The sequence below is a fragment of the Strigops habroptila genome, chromosome 7 (assembly GCF_004027225.2).
Source record: "Strigops habroptila isolate Jane chromosome 7, bStrHab1.2.pri, whole genome shotgun sequence".
Taxonomy (NCBI): domain Eukaryota; kingdom Metazoa; phylum Chordata; class Aves; order Psittaciformes; family Psittacidae; genus Strigops; species Strigops habroptila.
In genome coordinates this window covers 27,487,384-27,511,574 of record NC_044283.2, presented here as the reverse complement: position 1 = coordinate 27,511,574, position 24,191 = coordinate 27,487,384, and the positions used below count along the sequence as shown (strand labels likewise).

The 24,191-nt window shown below is 40.6% G+C and overlaps 1 protein-coding gene and 1 long non-coding RNA gene across 4 annotated transcripts in view; both read right to left on the bottom strand.

Annotated features, from left to right (window-relative positions):
* Positions 1–9,993: 9,993 nt before the first annotated feature.
* The window catches only part of SLAIN2 (SLAIN motif family member 2), a 33,195-nt gene continuing 18,997 nt past the window's right edge, over positions 9,994–24,191 (bottom strand). The window contains exons 7-9 of one of the 3 annotated variants that reach the window (XM_030492109.1): positions 19,495–19,572; positions 14,373–14,691; positions 9,994–12,566 (exon numbers count right to left, since the gene is read on the bottom strand). In XM_030492109.1, the coding sequence (XP_030347969.1) occupies positions 12,500–12,566; positions 14,373–14,691; positions 19,495–19,572 (464 nt within the window). In that variant the 3' untranslated portion in view covers positions 9,994–12,499. Of the gene's footprint in view, positions 12,567–14,372; positions 14,692–19,494; positions 19,573–19,891; positions 23,867–24,191 lie in introns of those variants that run through there. The other 2 variants (XM_030492110.1, XM_030492111.1) reach the window with 2 other exon arrangements.
* LOC115610500 lies at positions 17,769–18,880 on the bottom strand. The gene is made up of 2 exons (XR_003992258.1): positions 18,621–18,880; positions 17,769–18,585 (listed from the first exon to the last, which is right to left on the bottom strand). It is a non-coding gene; the product is annotated as an uncharacterized LOC115610500 (long non-coding RNA).

Below are 24,191 nucleotides of genomic sequence, written 5' to 3'. Positions count from 1 at the left end.
AGCAATTAAATGCCCTTACATGAGATACCTTTACCCAAATTCAAATAAGAAAGGATTCTGCTTCCCTGTTCCCTTTTGTTGCTATTTGATCTTTTTTCTGGAGTTGGAGTATTATCAGGATTAAGATGAAAAGTCATAATAAAATAAATGACGTGATGACTAATGTATGCCTTTGTCCAAAAGAGCCAAAAATAGCATCCTGTCCAGCCAGGCAGGGACAGGAGGTGAGATGAGGCTGCCTCTGAAGGCACTGGATTCAGTTTTAAAAGCCAAATGGTATTCTGCACCGCAGGCACAGGTCTCGCTTTGCAAGGGCAGAGGGTCTCAGTCATACCCAGAGACAGGCACATCTTGGGTGCTGCAGCCCTGACCTACCCGCTGCGAGTGCCGCACACAGCCCGTTCAGCATCTGCGGGAGCAGGGGAAAGTGCGGGGGGACCCCGATGGCTGTGAGGGGACAGCGGTGGCATCGAGGGCAGAGAGCACACTGAAAATGGGTGTGCACAGCCTGGTAAATTGGGGGGGGGGGGGCTTTAGGGTGCATGTGCAGTTGCAGGCCCACATCCAGCTGGGTTTATTTGCTTCCATTGTCCGTTGAGGCTCCCAGCCCCCTCTTAATTTTCCTATGCAGGAACCTGGTCAGGGTTAGGGACATAATTCAAGGGAGGTAATATCGAGATAGATCACACAGATGTGATTTTGTGCCTTGTAAAATCTGTATTTAGGGGTTTGTAGAAAAGTGCCAGATCAGAGTAAATGACACCAGGACTGTATTGTCCCACAGAATAATTTAAATGTCAAAAATGCAGGAGTAAATTTAATAATACCTACAGCAGCAGTTGCTTCATAGAGTATTCATTTAATTGAAGAAAGACACCCCAAAGACAAATTACATCCCTCTCCCACCAAAGCTTTCTCCATATTAAAAGGAATGTTAATGGTGAGCCTCATGGGGAAGATGAGAGTTAACAGCATCGATATTCTATCTCAGGTTACACAAAAAAAATCTTTGCATTCAGTTGCCATTTGTATTGCTGCATCACAGGTTCCTGGATGTGGGATAAGACTGTTTTGTGTTAAAAACTGTACAAACAGAGAATGAAAATGCTTCTTGTCTGCTGCCAAATATTTACCAAGTAATAAAAATGAATATCAGTAATGCTGATCAACAAATAAGCAAGCCCTTCAATGTAGGTGCACTATTACCCATATTAAATCTCAAGGTGTCTAGAAGAAATCTCAGGCAAATGGGAAGAAATAAATCTCAAACATAATAGAATCTCTTAATGCTTGTCTGATATAACATTGTGTATTAATGCCATGGAAGTAGCCTTGACAGATTGTGTTATGTGCACTTTAAAAGCCGTGATAAAGCAGGACACTTTTAATAACCTAAAGAATCTTCTGAATTTTGAACCTATGCTATCAGTAGAACTTGTGTGTGGCTGCAGCTGAGGAGGGTCTTCTCTGGGTTTTGTGTACCTGATGATTTGCCGGGAAGACGAAAGTGTGAATGACAACACAATCTTTGATCTCCTTTCTGGGGTGCAGAAATGCCGGGTATGAAGCCCAGAGAATATTTCTTCCTGCCTGAGGTGTCCGCTCTACCACTAGTTGAAAGTATACTGTGTATAACAGCCTCACGAGTCCACAGAGGTACATGCGTGGGTTTAAGATGCTGTAAGTGAGATTCAGGTTAGGGACTGATAGGGCAAATAGCAACAGTGGTACTGAAGGCAGGGGAGGGAGCGGATCTCCTGGGAAGGGTCGGGCAAACACATCACCACGACAGGGTGAGCTGCAGCTGCTGGCTTCACTCTGGGGTGGCGTGGTGGGACTGGGTGAATCTGCCGAGCTCCTCCCAGCCTCCAGGTACCGGCTTCTCTGGTACCTTGTCCGAATGCTCCTTGTCCTCTGCTGTGACACTGCTGGTACTGGTAAAACCTCATGTCTCTCTGTGATGTAACTGCGCTTGCAGTCGTAGGCGCCGGCAGCAAGGCGGGGAGCATGAGAACCTGGCCATGCTGAAAACAGCAAGTGGGGTTCATAGCCCAGAGCTGAGGACTGCAGCCTGGACTGCCTGCAGGTTTTATTAAGCTGGCAGCGTCTTGCATGCTGCCTGCCAGGTAACGGGCTTTGGGCAGAGCTATTTAAGATTGGATAGTCAGAGGGAGGAATAAAAAGCTATCTGATCTTTTTTTCAGGTGAAAGGATTAAAGAAAAACAAAAGATTGGAATAAACATGTACAAAACAGCCACCTTAAGAGCTCAGCATTCCCACCTGGGTGTGAGCAGTACCTTGCAGTGATCCCAGGCCCAGAAGGGAAGTCCACCCGAACAAACCCTGCCCAAACTCCTCCAGGCAAGGGAGCCCTGGGCAGGACAGGAGCCAGGTATTGACAGGGAGGTAGTGGAGTCACCACTTCCCATGGAAATACAGAAACATATCCTCACAAAGCAATTTGCTTCAATCTGACACCAAGAAGCCCAAATAAAAACAGGCCCCAAGATGCTAGGTGCTAGGCAAAACCAGCTAGGGGGGGGTTTCTGTTCTTCCTCATCCTCCAAAGAGTTTATTATGAAGTGCAAAGATACAGGATTATTACATTGTCATGCTCAGGGACAGCTGGAGAAGTGATATATTGAGATTCATTAATTTGCTCAATGTAAGTAGTGGCAAAGCTGCACACTGGAGACAAGTGCACTGAGCTCCAGCAGGTACCTTACTCCCAAGGAGTGGGCATGTACTGTGTGATCCCTTCATCATAAAGAAAATCTCTGTCTCTACAGCTGCTAACCATCCACAGAATCAGTTTTCACTTGTTGTTTCTTGAAGTATGAGTGGTATTGCTGAGACCCTACATAGGATGTGCCATAAGCCATGAGCAACCACCTGCAGTCTCTACTGTAGGTAGAATTCCACTCCCAGAGAGGCTCCACTGTAGGATGACTTGCTGCACTCCTCCAACAAGCAGCAATAACCAAGCACAGGGATTTCACTGCACAGACTTCTTTTTATACCCTTTGATTCAGTGGCACAGCAAAGATGTCCAAGCACTTTTGTCCCTTCAGGTAGCGAGGCTGCCTCGCGGCTCATGGCTGCTCCCTGTCCTGCAGCATGCTGGCATTCACTGTTAGCATCCCCGTCCTTTTCAAATTCAAGAGATTTTTGGCAATGATCTCAACCTTCACTAGATAAAGAAAGATATTATCCAAAAACTAAGGGGCAGATTTTAGAAAGACCTTAAATAACCAAAAATTAAATTTAAAGGGCATAACAAACAGTAAAAGCAGTTGGCAACCAATGTACTGAGCACTAATATACCAAATGCAAATAACACTGTCGTTTGTGTGAAAAGGCAGGTTGCAGCTGAGCTCTTCCCAGGGAATTTCTTAGATCAGATACCCAGATCTGGAAGTCCTGAGAAGCCAGGCTCTGCAGAAAAGGAGACCGGCCCCTCCTCCCTGTTGCAGAGCGGTAACGGTATCATTTACAGTCACTGCTGTTGCCCCAGAGCTGAAGCAGCCCCTTTGCAACACAGGCTCCAACCCCCATCATGCTGGTGGGAGTTGGTGGCTCATTGCTCCTTTAGGTAGGAGCTGCTCTGGGGGTAGCCTGTACTTGAGTGCTGTGCTAACTGTAGGTGGACCTGCCATGGAGAGAAGAGAAGGGTGTATGTCTCATCACTGGTAATCCACACCAGCTGTGAGTAGGTCAATACAAGCCTTTTTACATCCTGCAGTTCTAAGGTGATGCTGCTGGTGATGCACATTTAGTTGGAAAACCCCACTATTTTGGAAATCTTAAACATTTCAGGAGGTTTAAATCCATCTGACACTGAGTAAAAAGTCCAACAGGGGTATTTCAGACTCTGAAAATCTAGGCATCAAGATTGAAGTATCAAAACTGGCATTGGAACAGTCATTGATAACCTGGGAGCAGCCTGGCATCTCTAAGAATGAAAGGTGATGTGCAGGAAAGATGAGCTGAATTTCCTCTCTTTCAGATAAAGTCACATACCTGTACAGGAGGTGGGTTTTATGGCAAGCTGGGCATGGCTTGGTCTTCTCTCAGGCTGGGGTTTTTGCTGGCTTAAGCATAGCTGTTAAATTCATTCAGGACCTTAGGGACAGTTTAGTGTAAGTTCAGAATGATGTGGTGAATTGAAGCAGAACTAGACTGAACTTTGGACTGGAAAGTGCAGAGAAAGCAAGACTTCCCTCTAGTGTCTGCAGAGCCCTGGGAAGGCAGCAAACAGAGCATAACCAGGAAACCCGGGAGTACTTGTAAGATAAAAGAGGCACGAAAGACACTAAAATAGAAGGGCTAAAAAGAGTGCAAAATGGGATAGAAATGTAACCTACCTGTTGTTTTGAGTGTTGAAACGAGATTCCTGGTAGGCAGATTTCAGTGATTTGCTTTGGTAATTAATGTTAGTTAGCTCTCTTCATAATGAGGACGATGCAGGAAGTGGGAAAGAATCCACTACTGAAGAAACTCAAGAGACTTTGGAGGGAAGGGCAGCACAGAAACATGGCCTGGGCAAGGAGTGGGGAAATGGGCTGAGCCAAGGCCCTGCAGAGGGTACACGGTTTGAGCCCTCTAATGAGAACCACTTCTTTTTCATCCTTCAGTTCTACCACTGAGGCCTCAGCCCAGGGAAGGAGCCCTAAGCTGGTGTGGCAGCTCAGTCAAGGTGGGAAGATAAGGGTTAGAAACCAGTAGAGCCTACTGCGCAGTAGCAAGCCTTGGAGTGGTGGGTTGCCAGGTGGTCTTGGAAAACGATTTTTCTATTTCTTCTACTGACAGATAGGGCAGAAAGGCTGCACTGATGGCTGGAGGGGTGCATGTGCCTGCAGAGTGCTGTTTCACTGCTCTGGGCTTATTTTCACGTGGAGATAAACCGTAAAGGTGAGAAGCCCACCGGCTATTGATTAAATCCCTGTGTTCTGCTCAGGAGGAAGGCTTGGCAGAGCCTTGTGTTACTGAAAGCTGCTTTGCTGCTGAAGGCGAGGTCTGAGCTGGTCTCCCTTGTTTTACCAGAGCCATGCCTTTAAGAAGTCCCTTTCAATATTCCCCCAGTGTGTTTGCGTGCCTAGGCAATACCATTCACACTCAGTGGAGCTGAGCCTGTGCGAGTGGCAGTGTAGCTACAGTCACTAAATCCTGCTTGGTTTTTCTTTTTTTTTAAAAGGGAAAAGAAAAATCCCTGTGACATTTACAATAGACATTATCTGCTCTCTGACATTTGGGCTCATAAACCGAGGTCGACCCAATTCCTGGTCTTAACTTACCCCACTGTATCAGACAAGATGTGAACTGACTGGCCAACCCTTCCTCTAAATAGTCGTGCACCTGCCCCTGGCTGCCAGCACACGAGTTATGGAGACCGGTGGTTATTTCAGTGATGATGAAGTGAGCCTCAAGAAGATAAATGAGTCCTCCTCGAAAGTGTGTCTGGCAGAGCAGGGAACTGACTGTGGGTCTTCTGTAGCCCAGTCTGGCTATTTTTTTGTTCCAACAGGTATTCAGGAGGGCTGTGTGCACCGAATCAACAGCGTGAGCTCTGCACCAGCAACCTGGGAGGAGAGGTATATGATGTGATAGAACAAGGGGTAATGGGTTCAAAATTAAACAGGAGAGTTCAGGTTAGATATAAGGAAGAAGTTCTTTACCATGAGGGTGGTGAGGCACTGGAATGGGTTGCCCAAGGAAGTTGTGAATGCCCCATCCCTGGCAATGTTCAAGGCCAGGTTGGACAGGGCATTGGGCAACATGATCTAGTGAAGCATCCCTGCCCATGACAAGGGGGTTAGAACTAGATGATCTTAAGGTCCTTTCCAACCCAAACCATTCTATGGTTGTATGATTCAGTTCTCTGTTAGCAATGGCTGCTGTGGCTGTGCAGCTGCACTCTGAGTTTCAGGGGAGCGGCCGTGCCCATGGTGCCTGTGCAGTGTGTACGGGCAGAGGTGTTGTAGCAGGCAGGATCTGTTGGTTCCTGCCGGTAAGGCTGGGCATGGACCAAGGGGGCTGCTCGGGTCTGTGCTCTGGAGGCTGAGTGACAGTCGTGATGCCACGTTGCTGTCACTGACATCCAGACACAGCTTTAAAAGGACAAGAATCAGGCCAAGGCTTTCATAACTCCTTTGAAGACAGGTCAGTTGAAGCAGCATTAACAGTGGTTTTATATGTCCACATTAGCCCAGTGAGGAATGGATGAACAGAAACAATATAATGCTGCTCTGGGCTCAGGGTTGGGTGAGTAACTGTGGGAGTAAATAGACAATCTTAGAGCTGAGAGATTCAAGTTTATGACAAGGTCTGAGGCAGAGCATGAAAAGGAGAGGTTTTGCCTGATCTCCCTCCTCCCACTCCTCTTTTCTTTGAGAGGGGACTCCAAATGGCAGCATGTGCTTCAATAAAATATCATTTCTAAAGGAGGAGACAGATGAAGATATATTTAAGCTGGCATAAGATACTCCTGTCCTGCTGTCCTTCATTAAGACAAACAGCTCTGCTTGAAGAAGAAAGATTATGTAGTGCTCCTTTAACTCAGCATGTACCAGGCTCACTCGGCTAGCAGTGCAGCTGGCCTTTCCCTCAGCCCCAAACAGGATAAAAACCACATTCCTTGTAATCCAGAGCTTAGTCTAGCATCAATTTCTCGCATCAGCGTTTGACACCCATCAGAAGCACAGAGAGAGCAGGAGCACTGTGAAATGATACAGCAATATTAACCCTGCTGAGTGAAAGGGAGGTAAGGATCAATCAGATAACAAAGCTTGTGTAATGGGTTGTACAGATTTGTTTGCTGATAATGGCTGAAAGGAAACAAAAATCTTAGGCAGCTGCCTTAAGACAAAGATGGGGACTGCTAGGAGTTAAAGTGCAGTGAAGAGCAGGAGAAAAGCCACATGTGGCTGTCTACGCTGCCACCACCAGCATGTCACAACCCAGATGTTTTTGTTCACCTACTTGGCTTTAAGCAGTAAGGCCATGCAGAGTCCCAAGCCATGTCATTGATACCTACTCCCATGTTAGTACGCACCCTTTTCTCTTGGATAGGATGCAGGCGGGGAACAATATAGAACACAAGTGTCTTTATTCACCTTCCTGTTACTATATAGAGCCCTAACATGGACCATTTTCGAAGATATTAACTGCCCTTCTTACAGACAGAAACTAGTTTAATTGCTCTATGCATGCTTTCCTCGAATGCAAAAACACCCAAGCTTATGTAGAAAACAACAGAAAAATATACTACTTGACTAATTTCACTGAATACTTTTAGCCAGACCAAGAAATGTCAGTGTTTTCAGAAATGAGTTATTGTTCACATGTGAATGGATTGCATTAATTTCAGTTTTACTGATGGACATAAGCTGTAAGAAAGCTTGAAAAATATATTAGGCTAAGTGTCTGCCAAGTTGAAGTTGCACAGGCCAGGGTGGCTGGTGTTCGCCCTGCTCTTCGCGCAGCCCTGTTGCTGGAGGAACATGGAGGAAGCTGGTGTCAGGCTTCTTGAGACCGCGTGCTGGATGCAGGGAGTAGTTCCTCTGACATCAGGTCATGGTGTTGGTACTAGCAAGGTTTTTAAGAGCCTCTCCTGGTAGGGCTGTGAAAAGTTGCCATTTTGGCTACAGTCTTGAGAAAACTGTGGCAAAGAGAATGGAAAAGGACAGAATAGAACAATTCATAGTTTGTGCTGTGCATGATAACCAAAAGCTGAGTGATGCTGGGGCTGGACCACAGTGTCACCTTCTTGGTATAGAACACACCACTCATCCCTGATATGCTTATTATTTGAATCACACTTGCTGGAGCTGACAACAGCTTCCAGGGGTAATTTAAAAGCAGCAAGGAAGGCTGAACACTCTGGGTAAAAAGGCATCACATGCCAGTCTCTTTTCAGCTTTATTAAACTCATTTTCCAAGAGAGAATGGATTTGCAGGATTACCTGTGTTTATGCTGATAGGAGCTCAGCTTACAACAGAATTATCTTCTTTTGTTTGTGAAAGATATAGTCCACTTTTACCTCAGGTGAGAGTGCCACACTGCATAGAGAACCTCAGGTGTTCCAGGTTTCAAAGCTAAGAGTTTAAATTATTTATTGTTTTTTTTTAATTCACTGTTTGTAACGTGTGGGTGATGCACCAAGTTGAAACATCACTGCTGGTAAGAAATCATTTTAGCTACCTGTTTCTTTAAATCCTGCTGAAGATCTGCAGGTTAGTTTCATCATTACAGTTATGTTTTGTGTCCTGTAAGAGCTTCATGTAGTCACCACAGAGTTCATCGTGTAAAGAGGGCAGTGACGCACAGCACAACTGTATGAGACACAGAATCTGTTCCTTTCAGGTCTCCAACTCTTGACGCAGAGAGCAGCTTCTTGACCAGGAAGTTCTGGGTACACCATGGGTAGATGCTCCAGAGCACGCCACATCTTCCTGAGCCAAGTCGACTGCAGAGAGACTGCCTGCAGGTGTCAGCCCTGCACTACAGAAGGCACATGCACAAGTCAAGAGCAGGTGGCAGTTTGGTTTTGTTTTTTGAATCAAAGCAACCTGACATCACACCTGTTTTTCTGAGAAAGTAGAGATTTACAAATCTCATTTACTCCTGTTCTTGCAGATTCGAAGAGGCAGATCTAAGGACGCACCCCTCTCATATTTGTTTCCCACAGTTGGGTTTTTTCCTCAGAAATATTTGTATTAATACAAGTAAGTTCTAAATGATCAAATCTGCGTACCCAAGACTTCAGCAGCATAAGCAGCTTTAACCTTCTGCTTTCTTACATGCTCATCACTTGTTTTTCTTCACTATTGCCATCAGACTCCTAGAGGGTAACACACTATGGAATAAAACACAACCTAGTGCTTCTATACCAAACCCAAAGGAGCTGTCAGACCTTCACTCAGAAAAAGAGAACTACAAAACCAATATTTTCTATCTTGAGTCTTGTAATACAATGATGCTAATTATAAAGCACAGTTTAATACGGAATAGTTTGTTACAGCAACCTACTGAAAGGGAAGCACAGAAGGCTGTTGATTGCCTGAGATTTTGACACTGCTGTTTTCCTGAACGGGTGTGAGGCAATCCGCACTTGACTGCAGAACTAAAAAGCACTGAGGGGAGGGGTAGTGGATTACAGTTTAGAGGCAGGAGATGTGGAACCAGCTTTGTGTAAGTAGGTCAGCTAACTAGGGGGAAGCATTTTTATCTGCTTACTGAACTACAACATAGGGACTGTGCTGGGATAATTAATAGCAAGCCTCCCACATTAAACAGATTTAGTATTAAGTGGTCACCGAACATAAGTAAGCCTAGCTTAACTTTATTAATACCAAGATAAGAAAAAGATGGCATTCACATTACTACTGGATACGTTGCTTTGCAGCAAAATGAAGATTACTTGCCAAGTTCAAGACAAACTTCTTGCTTGTATACAAGCCAAAAGACTTATGAGCTAGACAAAATGTGTACTTAAGGATCCAGAGGTGGCTTACTAGGTTACACTTCCACGTTGCTCCATTTTCTGCCTAAATTCCAGAATTTCCAAAACAAAAAAATTGTTTCTTGGAGTGCTTTGAAGTGAGCTCGAATTCTGTAAAGCTGAAGGCAGCTTGGGCACTTAGAATTGCACAAACCACTCTGGATGAGCACTCAGAATGCAGTTTTTCACATAACTCTGAATCACACGTCACCCACGTACAGCAGTGTACTGAGTTCATGAATTACAGGGGGCAGGAGCTGATGTTGGTAGGCCTGGAAAAGTGAAGATGGTTCTTGAAAACCAACCCAACCAACCCAAAAAGCCATAAACCAATAACCTCTAAAGTTCTAAAAGCTTTTAAAATCACTTTGTTGTAAAAATAACAATCCAGGAAGTATTTTGTGGTAAGAATATTTTATATTTATAATTTTTTTTTACACTTTTAACACTTACAAAAACATTCAAACACAAAAAAAAAATTAAATAACTTTGGAAGCAGAACAAGTCCTTCTGCCTACACACATACAATAATTCCAAGCTGTTGGCACAAAAAGTAATCCACATTCATAAAACCCTTACTACTATATCAAACATAAGTAAATCATAGGCACTAGTTTATCAAATCCGTATTTCCACACGTCTGCAGTAAATCTCTAAACACAGAGCCCCGTGATTTCCTGATACAAATAAACTGGTAATGCACAAAGGCCTTCTAGTAAACAGGCAGCCTGTCTTTTCAGGAACTCATTTGCTGTATTTCAGGGGAGAACAGCAGAGAAAAGAATCCTTAGAAAACTTAAGCTGAACTTACCCAAGTGATGAATTACTTAACTTAAGGAAACATACACAACAGTTTGATGCAGCCATGCTAAACCCCCCAATATTGTCATCTAAACTGACTTTCAAAATTTAAAAGTCAATCAAGTGTTTGATAAAATCTTCCCATTAAAATTCACCTTTTTTTCAATGAAGACTGCAGCATTGCTTTCTAAAATGCTGAAATGTTAAAATTCAGGCTCTAGTGAGAACACGTGCACATTTGATCTAGTCCTCTCTTCTGCTTAATAGTGACATGAGATACTGACACCCATCACCTGTGCCAGCGGATGCCACAAGGCTAGATTAGTGGTATGTACTGATCTACTGGTGCAAGGTAGTTTCTGTACCCCTGCTGAAAGCTTACTGAATTACAGTATATTTGATAACCTGACTTCAAAGACTCAGCACAGATCTTGGTCTGAAGTGTGAAGTCATTCATCAACCCAAAGTTTGCTTGAGTAATCAGAGCTGCAAATTAGTCTCCCCTCCTTCCTATTTGGCTTCTTCCAAATCAAGTAGAATTTCATGGCTTTTCATCCAGGAATATGTTAATGCTGGCCTAAAATTCAAGTGCTAGAACTTCAGGGTTAGTTTTCCTCTGAGTGGTTGGAGTCAAAATGTACCAGCAGTTCCAAACTCAGATACTAATGGGGTTGAAGGCTACCTACTGTCTAATCCAACTTGTAGTGTTTGTCAGTCATTGCACAAAGGATATACCACATTCTCTTACTTCATCAACTGTACATCCAAAATACTGAAAAAGCTTCAAACAAAATCCCTTCCATTTAACTAGTCCCACCCAATACAACTTTAGTTACAAATGTTTGCATGATGTCTTCCAAAACAGAAAACAATGGTTCAAACGCTAAATATATGAATGAGTTGTTCAGAGCAAAATGTGTTAGAATAAGTCAGAGCCACCAGAGGAATTTAATAGCTTGTAAACAGACATAGCAGGTTTCATACTCTGTTACCAGTAATGTAAGATACACGTAAGGCAAAGTACATATTTAAACACACTTACATGGGCAATATCTTCTGTAAAAATATTTACAATTTAAAATAAACCAATTTAAGAAATGGATGAAAGTAAAAAAATAGGATACAGAAAACTCCCTCATACCATGGAACATCACCTAAATGAATATCATTTGGCATCAAGAGTCAACTCATTACCTTAAAATTTGTATGTTACAAGTGCATAGTTGTGTTTCCTTCTCCTTAACTATCAGCATTTACAGTTGCTCCAGGCTGCAAGCATAGTGGTATGGTATTAGAACAAATTAACATTATGACTTGCTCTTTCCTTTGTAAGGAAACCTGCTATAAAAAAAAGTTTTCCCCAAATAGTGAGCCATGTGTTAAAAATGTGGCTACAATAGCAAAGGCCATCTTTCCTGAGCCAGGAACTTTAAGGTTAGAAAGATTGTACAATTGATACTAAGCCCTTTTGGCAATCCAACGTATAAGAGCATGTAAAGCTGATAAATCAACATAGGAAAGATGCAATCTATACTATTGCATTTGTGTGTGTCTGCTACATTCAAACCTTTAATGTTAATAAAAGCCATGGCTACTACTTACTGTTCTGCCTAATCCTCCAGACTAACTTCCGATTCTTTCTAGAGGATGTACGTACCACCCTCCCCAAAGAGAATCTCATACAATTGTTAAAAGCAATGTTTCACTAGCACTGTAGCAGTCTGCAATCAGAATACTAGCTCTGATTAACATAGTCTTGTTTCAACAGTACATATTCACCAATCTTTCTGCTGAATTCAAACAGGCTGAAAATGAAGTTTTGGACAATGTAAGTTGACTGTTATCCTTGCTGTTTTTCAAGATGGGCATTTCTTTGGCATTCATTAGGTTTTTGCCCAGACATTGGCCACTGTCATAAATGCTCATATTGATACATTTTTAGCAAGCAAGAAAAAAAACCTAGAACTGATAGCAATGTAATGTAGAAGTGATTGTATGACCACCAAACATCTGATGTTAGATGTCATTAAAGTGCTGCTTTATAATCTCTGCCAGATTGTGCTAATTAGAGACAGAGAGGTCTGGAATTTTTACAAATCCCAAAAGTCACATCTGAACAGTTTGTATAATCAAGCTGTCTTTTAGCCTGGTGAGGAAGCATCCATGAGCACTGGAACTTTGCATTAAGCTTTGCAGTTCAGTAGCAGCCATCTTTCCAACTCTCGTCTTTCACGTTGCCGTAAGTTTTCGGAGCGGGCAACGACCTAAAATAAAATGAGATATTTTTCAGTTTCATACATAACTGCCAAAGTCTCCATCCACAATACATATGAATTTAAACCTTTTCTAAGTAATTGAAATATATACACTTCACTCATTTGTTTCTCTACAATACAGATTAAGATAAACCCCAAAGTATTTTCAGTTTCAGGTTCTGTGTGTTGTATCTTGGCAACTGCCATGTCAGCTAAACATCTACATATATAGACAGAAAACATTTTGCTATTACAAGTTTGTATTCTCACAGAGTAATCTCCTGCCACCTAAAAATAGGCCTTCCCCCCCCCCGCCCCGTGATATATAAACAGGGAAATCCTTGTTTAGAGTTTTATATTTTGCTTACGACAAAATCTTGACATGCACAGATATAATTCATTACTGCATTGTGTACTGATACTGCATTATAGAATCATAGAAACACTTAGGTTGGAAAAGACCTTTAAGATCACCAAGTTCAACTGTTAACCCAGTACTGCCAAGTCCACCACTAAACCATGTCCTGAGTGCCACATCTACTTGTCCTTTAAATTCCTCCAGGGATGGTGACTCAACCACTCCCCTGGGCAGCCTATTCCAACGCTTGACACCCCCCCTTTTGGCGAAGAAATTTTTCTCAATACCCACTCTAAACCTCCCCTGGCGCAGCTTGAGGCCATTTCCTCTCGTCCTATGTATGTAAACTTTAAAAAAACCCCAAAAACCAGCTGTTTAAGTGAAGCACTTGTCTACAGACAAGTTGCGATTTGGCCAACCACACTTCACTACTGTTAAGAATTTCCTGTCAAAAACAATTGCTTTTTGTTGCACAAAGTTTCACACTGCTGACAGTGCAGACACAGGCTGCAAAACAGTCATTACTGTGACAGTCACTTGTCATTCCCCTGCCCAGCACTCACTGCAGAACAGAACTCTTCCACTTTGCTACTGACAGCTGTTCTGTATTTTTTACAGTACTGGAGAGCTTTCTGCTTTGGAGATTAATATTTCTCAAGGATGACTGCTTCCTTTATGTCAGCTGGCTTCCACTTGACACCTTCAGTGAAAATCCACATTAGTACGGCATCAAGAGCACATACTCTAAATGATGCATTACTGTTTCTGATTCTTGGGAAGACATGTCCGAGGAAAAGAGAGGTGTCCGTGCAGCCTCTTCAGTTAATACTTGGCCTCTTCTGCGGTTGTTCTCTAAAATACTCTGACATTAAGGAACTTGACAGCTGGATGCTAGCACAGAGGATATGTTTGAGCTGAAAATTCTCTTTTGTCCTGTGGGTTAATTACAGTGATTTGTAAGTTTAGCAAATGCCATGGATGCTGCCTCTGTCCTCATGTGTCTTCCTTCCTAATGTTTCTAGCTGTTCAAGGAGAGAAACTGTTCTCACCATGGTGCACTTCTTGACTTATAGATTGCAAGAAGAAAATAGTTCTGACTTCAGAATGTGTCACTCAGTGGTACAAATGAATTTTCACTTGCCAGCTATATTTTGTAATTTTTTACCACATGCAGACAAATTCTTATTGCCTTCTCAGACCATATCAAGACACTTTACTTAGTTCAGTATCTTTTATTACTCATTTCACTTTCACTCTCTGATTCAAGAACCTCTGTCTCTCAGTTTTGCCTCAAAACTATTTTTGAAACACAGGCAAATACTTCACGTGGAGGTCTCCATTTCCATTCTGAAGACCTTGAGATCAAAGTAAGAACTGCAGGAGGGAGCAGCACAAATACACAATGTACAAAATTCATTATGAAAATGTCAAGCTAAGACTGCCTGTCACATACTCACCTGCGAATAGGCTGTGCAAGTTTGCTACGAGGCACTGGGATGCCCCCTGCAGAAGGGGCACTGGGTCTGGGCAAACCACTCCTCATCCCTGCTGTCCCTGCCGGTCTGGTAAGAGTAGTACTGTTAATACTGCTGGCAGGGCTTGGCAAGCCTGAACTCTGGGCTGCAAGAGGCCCTGGTGAAGAACTACTGTGTGTCAGCTGCGTGGCTTCTGGAGAAGCAACTGAACCGGGTCCATGGTTACTAAATGCTTTCACTGGTTGTCGGAGAGCTAGGGGAGACGGTGCTGCAGGTGAGCGGAATTTACTTGAAGAAGGTACTGGAAAACAAAACATAGAAGTTACTTTCAAGTTTAAGTTATACTGTAACTGAAATTAAAAACAGGAAATTATGTGAATATTCAAACAATATGGAATGTATAATGGAATACAGCCAATCAAGCAGCAATGAGAAACAGGAATTCAGATGTCCTCTTTGTCATGTGTTTTTGATATCATAACTCTAATGCCTCATTTGCTTCCTACAAATATTTATCTGGATTTATAAGTAATACTAGTAAGCCGCTAACATTCCATCAGTCAAGTCAAAAGAAACAGAGGCGATAGTATTTGTTAACTGCTTCGGAAGCATGTGAACCTAATTCCCATTCCTGAAAGAACATGTTGAGGAATACCGTATTCTAGCGTGATACAGTCTTTAAATAGATTCAAAGTGTGTATTAGTCTTCAATATCAAAATTCTGAGTGCAGGGCACCTTAGTGTTTCTTTTATGCTGTTCTTTTTAACCTTTGAACTGGAATTCACCTAAAGACATGGTCATGGTCCAGATTTATTGGCTGATGGAAAAAAAAAAGATAGGGTCAGCCAAACCCCAACACCGGAAAGATTAAGGTGCTGCTATGAAACTTAACTCAGACAACTATAACAATTTATAGCCTTCCTCTTCCTATAGACATTATCCAAATTATCAGTATAATTAACATCTGTATATGCAAGTACTTTCTATCTGAGTTAGCTTTTAAGGTCTTTATCAAGTCCTTTCTGGGAAAGGTTTGTAAGCCAGAATATTCAACAGTTCTTTGATAATGCCAAACCTTAAGCAAAATTCTTCACAAGTATGAGAAATAGGTTCAAATTACGCATAATGTATCACTAAACAGAATACTTAAACTAATCCCTCATCTTAATACAAATGGAATTTCATCAGCTTTTCAAACTGACTAGTATGGATCTGTAACAGCCAACATAGGACAATCAGGAAAGTAAAACGAAATCACATTTACATTTAGTAAATTTGCATCAACTACTGTTTCCTCCACTAAACTTTTTTTACACAGACACCAAAGTTGTGTCCTCTTTGACAGATGCTGTACATAAAGATGGTCCTTCACATAGCTTTTATTATCATTTTACAAGGTAGATCCACTAAGAACATGAGGAGTGAGAGAAGAGACAAGTAATGACAGGAACATGGCATCCTAAATGGAGTACAGAGGAAGTGGTAGTTTTCAGGTTGTATTTTGAAGGCATTTCTTAATAATCTTCCTAGACATCCCCTATATGTGCCTCATTACAGATGTGAATTGGATTTGATTCCTTTCTTGATTATCCAAGAGAGCCTTTCCACTGGTGGCAATATCAAACACAGCATGAAGCCGCTCATGGGAAAAGTGGACAAAAAAGGTGGCAGATATGTCAACAATACATGGCAGTTGGTAAGTAGCGAGGAGAATAAATAAAAACCTTGGTGTCAAGCCAGAGGATGGATTAAGGAAAGCATTAACAGCAGAATGACTGGACAAGAGCAGCAACAAAGTGCTCCTAGGACTAAGATAGATTACATACTACAAGTTTTTAAAATGTGACATTCCCTGTAACATTGGTGCAATTGAACCTGCAGAATTTCCAAGTGATTTTACAGTGTAAACATACGGGGCTTTTATGACTAAACTTCTCATTACAACACTTGCCTGGAACATAAATACAGCATCACGTTAGTAACTGACTAACAGAACAACTCCAGTCTATAAAAAGTGAATACAGCTTTGGGCCTCTTAGGGCACAACAGGGAAAAGAGTTTTAGGTGCAGAAAATAAGCAATGAAAAGTTGTTACTGAAGAAAGCACATCACATTCCCAGTGAAAGTAAGCATCTAGTAAATCAGTCCTCTCCAGTTTTCTGTTGACCATATTTTACCATGCTTCCAACTTGCGCTGTCAATTCATAAAATGCTTCCTGTCAGCACAACATTGCAGACATTGCCAAGAGCTGTATTCATTCTTGTACATAAAGGAATGAATTGTCTTCCAATGCACTGTGATCGCCAAAGCAGTCCACATGATGCAATCTCTGGCAAACTGCCTAATAATTCTGCTGTACATATAAAGAATTTTGTCTTAGAGCAGTGTTGGGTATTTAATAAAACTCTGTTTAGTTTATTTGTAAGACAGAATCTTAAAGAGTCACGTACTGTCTTAGTCAAAGGCTACTTGATATCTGTATACTCATGTGCAGTATTGAGCTGATCCACGTTTAATAAAAAAACCACAAACATGCAAGGGTAGTGCTTAACATCTTTACACAACTCCATCTCCTTAGAAACTAAACAACTAGAACCAACTACGATTAAGACATCTGGCAAGAGTGAAAATAAATGCCACTGTACAGTCATGACATTTAGATCTCCTTGGATCTTCCTGGATTCTACCCTGGAACGTGGGCAGGGAGCAAGAGGTCCCTCCCTGGGAAAGTAGGATGCTGTGAAGCTACAGTCTTATCTGGCTTGCACCCCAAGGCCAGCTGCTGCATGCTGACTTGAAACCAAAATCCATTCTAATGCAGTTGTTAAATCATAACCAGCGTGATGAGATGATTCAGACTGATACAAAAGAACGGATGAGGAAAATGTTGGGAATCAATAAACTGTTCTGTCATCACAGTACAGGAAAGACATGGACCTGTTGGAGCAAGGTCACAGAAATTATCAGATGGATGGAATACCTCTCACGTGAGGGCAGGCTGAGAGAGTGAGGTTGTTCAGCCTGAAGAAGAGAAGGCTCCAGTGAGACCTTACTGCTGCCTTTCAGTACCTAAAGGGGCTTGCAGAGAAAGACAGGGACAGACTTCTTGGTAGGGCATGTAGTGTTAGGACAAGGGGCAATGGTTTTAAACTAAAAGACGGTAGATTCAGACTAAATACAAGGAAGAAATTCTGTACAATGAGGGTGGTGAAACACTGGAACAGGTTGACCTGACAGGTGGTAGATGCCCCATCCTTGGAAACATTCAAGGCTAGGTGGGATAGGGTTTTGAGCAACCTGATCTAGTTGGAGATGTCTCTGCCCATTGCAGGAGGGTTGGACTAGATGGCCCAGACTATTCTATGATTTTGTGATCTGACTGATACTGGATTGCTGTATAAGCCTTAACACATCTGTTACAATGAGATAGTTATTTAAATGTATTTTGAACTGTTTTACACAAAATGGTGAAAAATAAAAAAATGCCACAGTGTGTGTGTGAAAGGGGTCAGGCTGTGTAATGAACAGTATTTTAAAAAACTAACACCAACGGCTGCTCAGAGTTGTTTATTATTCTGAAACAAAAGTCTTGTTTCATTGCTGCATAATGCTTCTAATACTCACAAGACCCAGACCAGAAGCAAGAAAAATCAACACAATCAAGGACTATAGAATAGCAAATAACTGAAAAGAACATGTTGGGTCCTCATTTGCAGTGAGGAATGATAGCAACTGGATATAAACTGGAATACGTAACTGGCAGTGCAACATGCTCTGTTCCTCATTCTCTAAGGTTAAATAAAATTTTAGAAATAACAGAAGTTAATTTTCTGTACATTTCCATAGCTCCAGCCTATGCCATCGATCTAGTAAGTGTTCCACACATCCATCTGAAAGTGAAGGCATGGCCAAGTGGAAAGACAGCACAGAAAGCTTTGCAGAGGAATTGAGATGGTGGTCTTATGCCAAAGCAGAACACTCAAGAGAACTTTTCTATATTTGGTACGGAGTATTATGAAGACTGTTAGACACCTCCTACTAAGCTGTGTGAATCTGTTTCAAAGTCAGTATACTTTGTTCAAACTTTCTGCATGGAATGAAGTTGACTCAAAAAGATAAGTGTTGTTAAACCACAGAGAAACACAGGCATCTTGTTGGCCGCCTTCAGTATCTGCACAAAGGACTTAACAATCCTTAAAAGATTCTAGCATATAGAGGGCTTATGAACTGCTCTCAGGTGAAACATGATCTGTAAAATGAGATCTTCTAGATTGTAATAAACAGGACCAATTATCCTTAAAACCAAAATCATGAACTGTTTTATCTTAGTAGTGAAATCAAGGCAGTATCACACACAAGGCTGCCAGAATTTATTAAAAATCAGTTAAAATTTGTCTAACAGGATTAGAGACTCAACATATTTAATTTTCTTTTCAAAAAGAAGCCGACTTCAGCTGTTCACAAACTGGAATATTCTATGCATTAGTCTCTAATCCCTTGAGAAAAAACCAAACAAATCTAAATCAATGTATGTTGGTGTTAATCTTTGTTTTGAGAGGAAAAGAGAAAGCACAAGCACGTGTGCATGTATGTGCAAACCAAATTGACATTCTATGCTCATCTTCTCAAGGATAAACTCATTGGCTTTTGTTTCCAGCACAAAAGATGATATTTTCACTTGCCTGCATGTTTTCGCACAATCAAGAAAAGAACAATTTTTACAACTTCTGTTTTAAAAACTGTATTTTAGCATTAAAAAAAAGAAACCCAAAAAACACAACTATCCAAATGTCCAATATTCACATCCAAATGGATATGGATTCGGGAGTCTACTTTTCTAATCCAGATTTCCTGATTCACACTCGAAGTCACCAATCCTTGGATTTTATCACAAAATCCAATTTAATACTTTTCCTCCTACAAAATGCAGGGTTGCATTTTTAATGTGTAGACCAATAAAATTACCTTTCATACAGCAAGGATCATTTGGTTAATCTCGACATGCAATAGCAATTTTATTAATCTAGATTATGTGAAATTTAATGCAGGTGAATCATTATCTGAGATTGCTGGAGCTTGATAAGAGGTTGTAAGTTAATTACCTCCTTTTGTAGATGGAGTTTGAAGAAACTGTTTGGTTTTGAAGGCAGCACGAGGCAAATTTTTCTGCCTTTGCAGAGCTGTTGAAAGACAAGAAGTGTTATATTTGTCTAAGGAGAAGAAAACTAAATTTACTGGGAATTTCAGAATTGCATCCACTCGTGAAGCATCAAGGAACAGAGCGAGTGAAACACTCAAAAAGCTGTCGGGGTTTTTTACAGGGTGCTTGCTTTTAATGGCAAAGAGTTACAGAGGAGCGTGTCAGAAACTTTGCAGTGCAAAATGCGCAGATTCTGCAAGAGTAAAGCTTCTTGCAGGGCAAAAAGCCCAGAAAGGCAAAAAAATTAATACACCAAAGGGAGAACAAGCCACCTAGCAAACATGCTACAGCAATATGAGTGCAAGATTAGATACTAAGTTGAAAACTAAACTGTCATATTTACCTAGTAAGACTATTTTTTTAAAAAGATTTTAAAAAAATATTCTAACACTATGCAAAAACATAAATCTTTGTCTAAATGTGATCATCTTATAAACAAATGGTTATTTTTCAATTATGAAAACATAAGACATTGAGAGATGTCTGGTTTTTTCCTCTTCAAAAGGGCATGCAAAAGGACTCAGACATAACACTAAGAACTATCATCTGCCAGCATGCAGAGAGCATGACAGAAATTTTTATTGCTCCTTTGCTCCTTTATCCTGCCTTTTTTCTAATAATGTTCAAGGACTGATACTGCCTTGAAATGATCTCACTACCAATCAGTTACCAAGAGAGAAGCCAATGTTCCAAGAGCTGTAGAATCTTGGTAAGGAGAGAATTACCTATTGCCAGAAAGAACGCATCGACTCAGCATATTTTCACCACAGCGTATTTAAGGGGTGGGAAGGAGGAAAGTAGTCAATGAAATAAAGCTTTGACTACACAAAGGCTTCTTAAAATGATAATGTATGAATAAACATCTTTGTTCACCCCAGTGAACAGTTTTATACCAGCATAAAGCTTTTTACACTAGCAAGGCTTATTTCCACAGTAAGAAGGAAGAAAGATGGGGAGACAGCTGTGCATAAAGATCCTGACCCTGAGTAAGGAAGATCAGTAATCCTATCACCAACTGCTGAATATCACTATAAAGAAGGTAGGGGAGGAACAATTGGAATCCTATCAATATTAGTTGATCCTTTTCTAAACTTGACAGCATGTAATAACTGCCATCACCTTTCCTAGACAGTGCAAAATTCACAATATTTTCTGGAATATAAAAGAAGTTCATCATATGTTTTACCTTCATTCTGAAAATATGACTAGTGGTCATATTTTTAGTCTTAATAACCAACATGATAAAATGCTGCCTGTGGCTATTAAGAAAAAAACACCCTATAAACTTCTTCCAAGGCATACCCATGAACAGCCAATTAAGCACAGTAAGATGTTTAAAAATGAGCACAATTCCTAGGAATTTAGTGAGGCAGACCACTGGCCAGAGTGTTTCTGTCCACAAGTTTTCCACTATACCATTTTTTTGCTGAATCAGTGTTTTGTTATACCACAGAAAATGAAGAACAGCTTCTTTCTTCATATTTATGATCTTGAATTTAGTTTGCCTTAATTCATTTAGTTACATTTAAATATGCAACTGTACATGGCACTAAGTTTCTTCCCTCATCATTATTTAAACTACTTGCAAGTCAGAGATGTGGAATGGTATAGAAAGGATTTTAAATATATCAAATTCCTTCCTTCTAAATGGAGACTCTGGGAAACAGAGACTTGATAGCTAAACAGTTCTGTGCACTGAATCACTGAGAACTTCAGGCTGTGCGACGTGAGCAATGCTGAGGAAACATGCAGTTTGAGACAAGTGTGGAGTGCATGCTTATCCACACTATCGCTGCTCTTGAAGTGCTGCTCTGTATGCTATTACATTACCTGTCACAAATGCTCAATACGTGTAGTCACGTTTACTTCTGATCAACTGAAACAGAATCCTCAGTTTCCTCAAAACACACATTTTCTTCTTTTACACGCCAAGCAACTGGATCTTGGCAAGCAGACTAGTTACTGAGAAGTTTGAACAATTTACAGCTTAGCTCTTTGAAAAAGTATTATATTTAGCTCTGCTTACAGATTTAACATCCATGTGCTAATAGCGCCACATAAGCACAAAGGTATCATACACTATTCACTATAAAGCACGTAGATCCTATGTGGAAGCCACCCTAGAAGTTTTACAGCTTTGCACAATCTATGTGGTACAGGACCCAAGTACAGAGACTTCCTGTCATTCTAACACTTTAAAAGACACTTATTCTTTGGAGAACACAAGTATTACTGTATCTTCCAGAGTTTTAAGGTGAAATATTTACTAGCTTTTGTATTAAAAAAGTACTTTCTACATAATGGCATGGAGAATCGGATGTAAGGGAAGGTTCTAATAGTTACAACTGCTATTTAATTCACTCCCTTAAAAACTAATTTTAATTTTTCACCATATTACAGCTACAACTTAAAATGACAAATGTTTTCATGTTTTACAGTTGTACCTCTGAACATATTATAAGTCTTCCCTCTACTCTTTAAGCAAGTGTGTACAATTTGCCTATGAAACCATAACAGAAATTGGCTTTTCAGAAACTTACTGGATTCCTAACTCATTTTTGAATGCCAGCAACCATAGCAAGTTCAGTATTGCAGCCACAGCAAATGTGCAAGTAAATTATGAACAGCAGATCTTTGACAAGGAGAAAGTAGTGACCTCGGGTGGCAAGCCAGCATCCTTGCAAATGTAAGCTCATGCAAAACTAGCAGGTGTATGAAGAAGCTTCAAATCCCAAGACCCAGAAGTCATTGCCAAGGGAAAACAAAGAGTTGCTGCAATTTAACAATGCTTTGTGCAAGATGACAAAATATAAAACCAATGAAAAAAAAAAAATACAACAAGGAGGACACAATTCTGGAAATTTTTATACAATGTACAGTTTTGCAGAAGTTTTTTAATCCAGACTAAGCAAAGATACTTACTCATCGACTTCACACACAAACCGTTTTACGATTGTCAATAGCAAGACTCTGACAAACATCTGTAAGAGCAGGGAAACTGTAAAAGCTAGAAATCTGGGCTTTATTAGTGATACTTAACTTACACTTAAATGTAAGTTGGTCTACAGTGGTTCACATCTGGGGAAAGATTTTATGAAAGGCAAGCAAATTCACCTAAATTTCTGTGACTCTCAGTGCATCCACAAGTTGAAAAGAATTATATATGTATAAACATAAGTCACACTACTTTGGCTCCTGCAATTAAGTAACTCACTAAATACCAAATATTGAGACTTCTGCTATCTGATCTTTCCATAAAGTTTCAATGTGAATATACTTTTTAATACTGGAAATAGCCTTCTAGCCAACTAAGCTGCCCTCTGTGCTCTTCCATTCCCAGTTCACTGGATTTTAAAATTTCTAAAGATTTTAACTAAAAATATTTTTTCCTTCATTTTCTTTCAAGCGATTTTGATTCATCTTCCTATCACAAAAATAACACAGTTGGGAGAGCTACTGTCCAACTCGTCTGAGGGCTTTATAGTTTGATAAGCCTGCCTAACAAATAACTGTGCTGCATTTGAACTACACACATGCCCCTTCTGTTGTAAATCCCACGTTCTGAGTTTTTGTGAACAGCGGCACAAGAGGGCAAGGTGAAAGGATGCTGGGATAACCTGTATGAACAATCACTAGGTCGCACTAACTTCTTTGGCTACAGTATCACACACCTGGGACTGAAACCGCATCTAAGCCACTACAAAGATAGAAATCTTGTAGTCTTTGGCATGGTCTGTGTTCCTTATTCTGTATTTAACTGTATGTGGTTGCATTAACATGCTGTTATGAAAGGACCAGTTAACAAGGCCAACTAGGTATGCCAGTATGCCCTTACCACTGAATGGGTAAAAAAAATTATTTTGTTTCATTCACAATTATTATCTTACATTTCCAGTCAAATATTTATATTACTGATGAACTTTTATCATAGAACTTTTATAGTTCAAAGCTCTACACATAAGAATAGTCATAATGTGTTCTTCCTTTGAAAATGTCACATAAGGTTATTAAATTCTGAAACTTGTTTTAAAATAAAAGTCAGGAAACATTTAAACAACAGGAACTGGCAATATTGACATATAAAGAAGCACTGAATACATTTCATTTGCTTTGGCTTCTTTAAGGTCACCATTTTCAAGAGACTTGTGAGATCAGAAGCATTCTCCTGTCAACAGTTCCCTTTTGGACAAGCTAGCAGCCACTAGCCCAGCAATGGGCTGATTTGCTTCATGGAACACAGGTTCATCCAAGCATTTTCTAAGGAGCAATCATCTCTTCAAAAAAAGTAAAAAACTGCAACTGAATATAATTTCCAGGTGACAAAACAAAAAGAAGAAACTGCAAAACAAAGGTTAAACTGGCATGAATGTTTTCAGATCAGGTTTCACTAGTTAAAAAAAAAGCAATAAACATCTAGGTACTATTTTAATAGCCTAGTAAGTTTCTGTAGTCTGTAAACAAAACAGAACAGAGCATTATACCTTCAGTAAATCACATAAAGCAAATGGTTTCCGCAATGTCTAACTACTGTGTTTATACTCTTCATAGCACTTCTACATATATTTTCAGGAAACTATGAATGATACCTGAGTAAGAGAT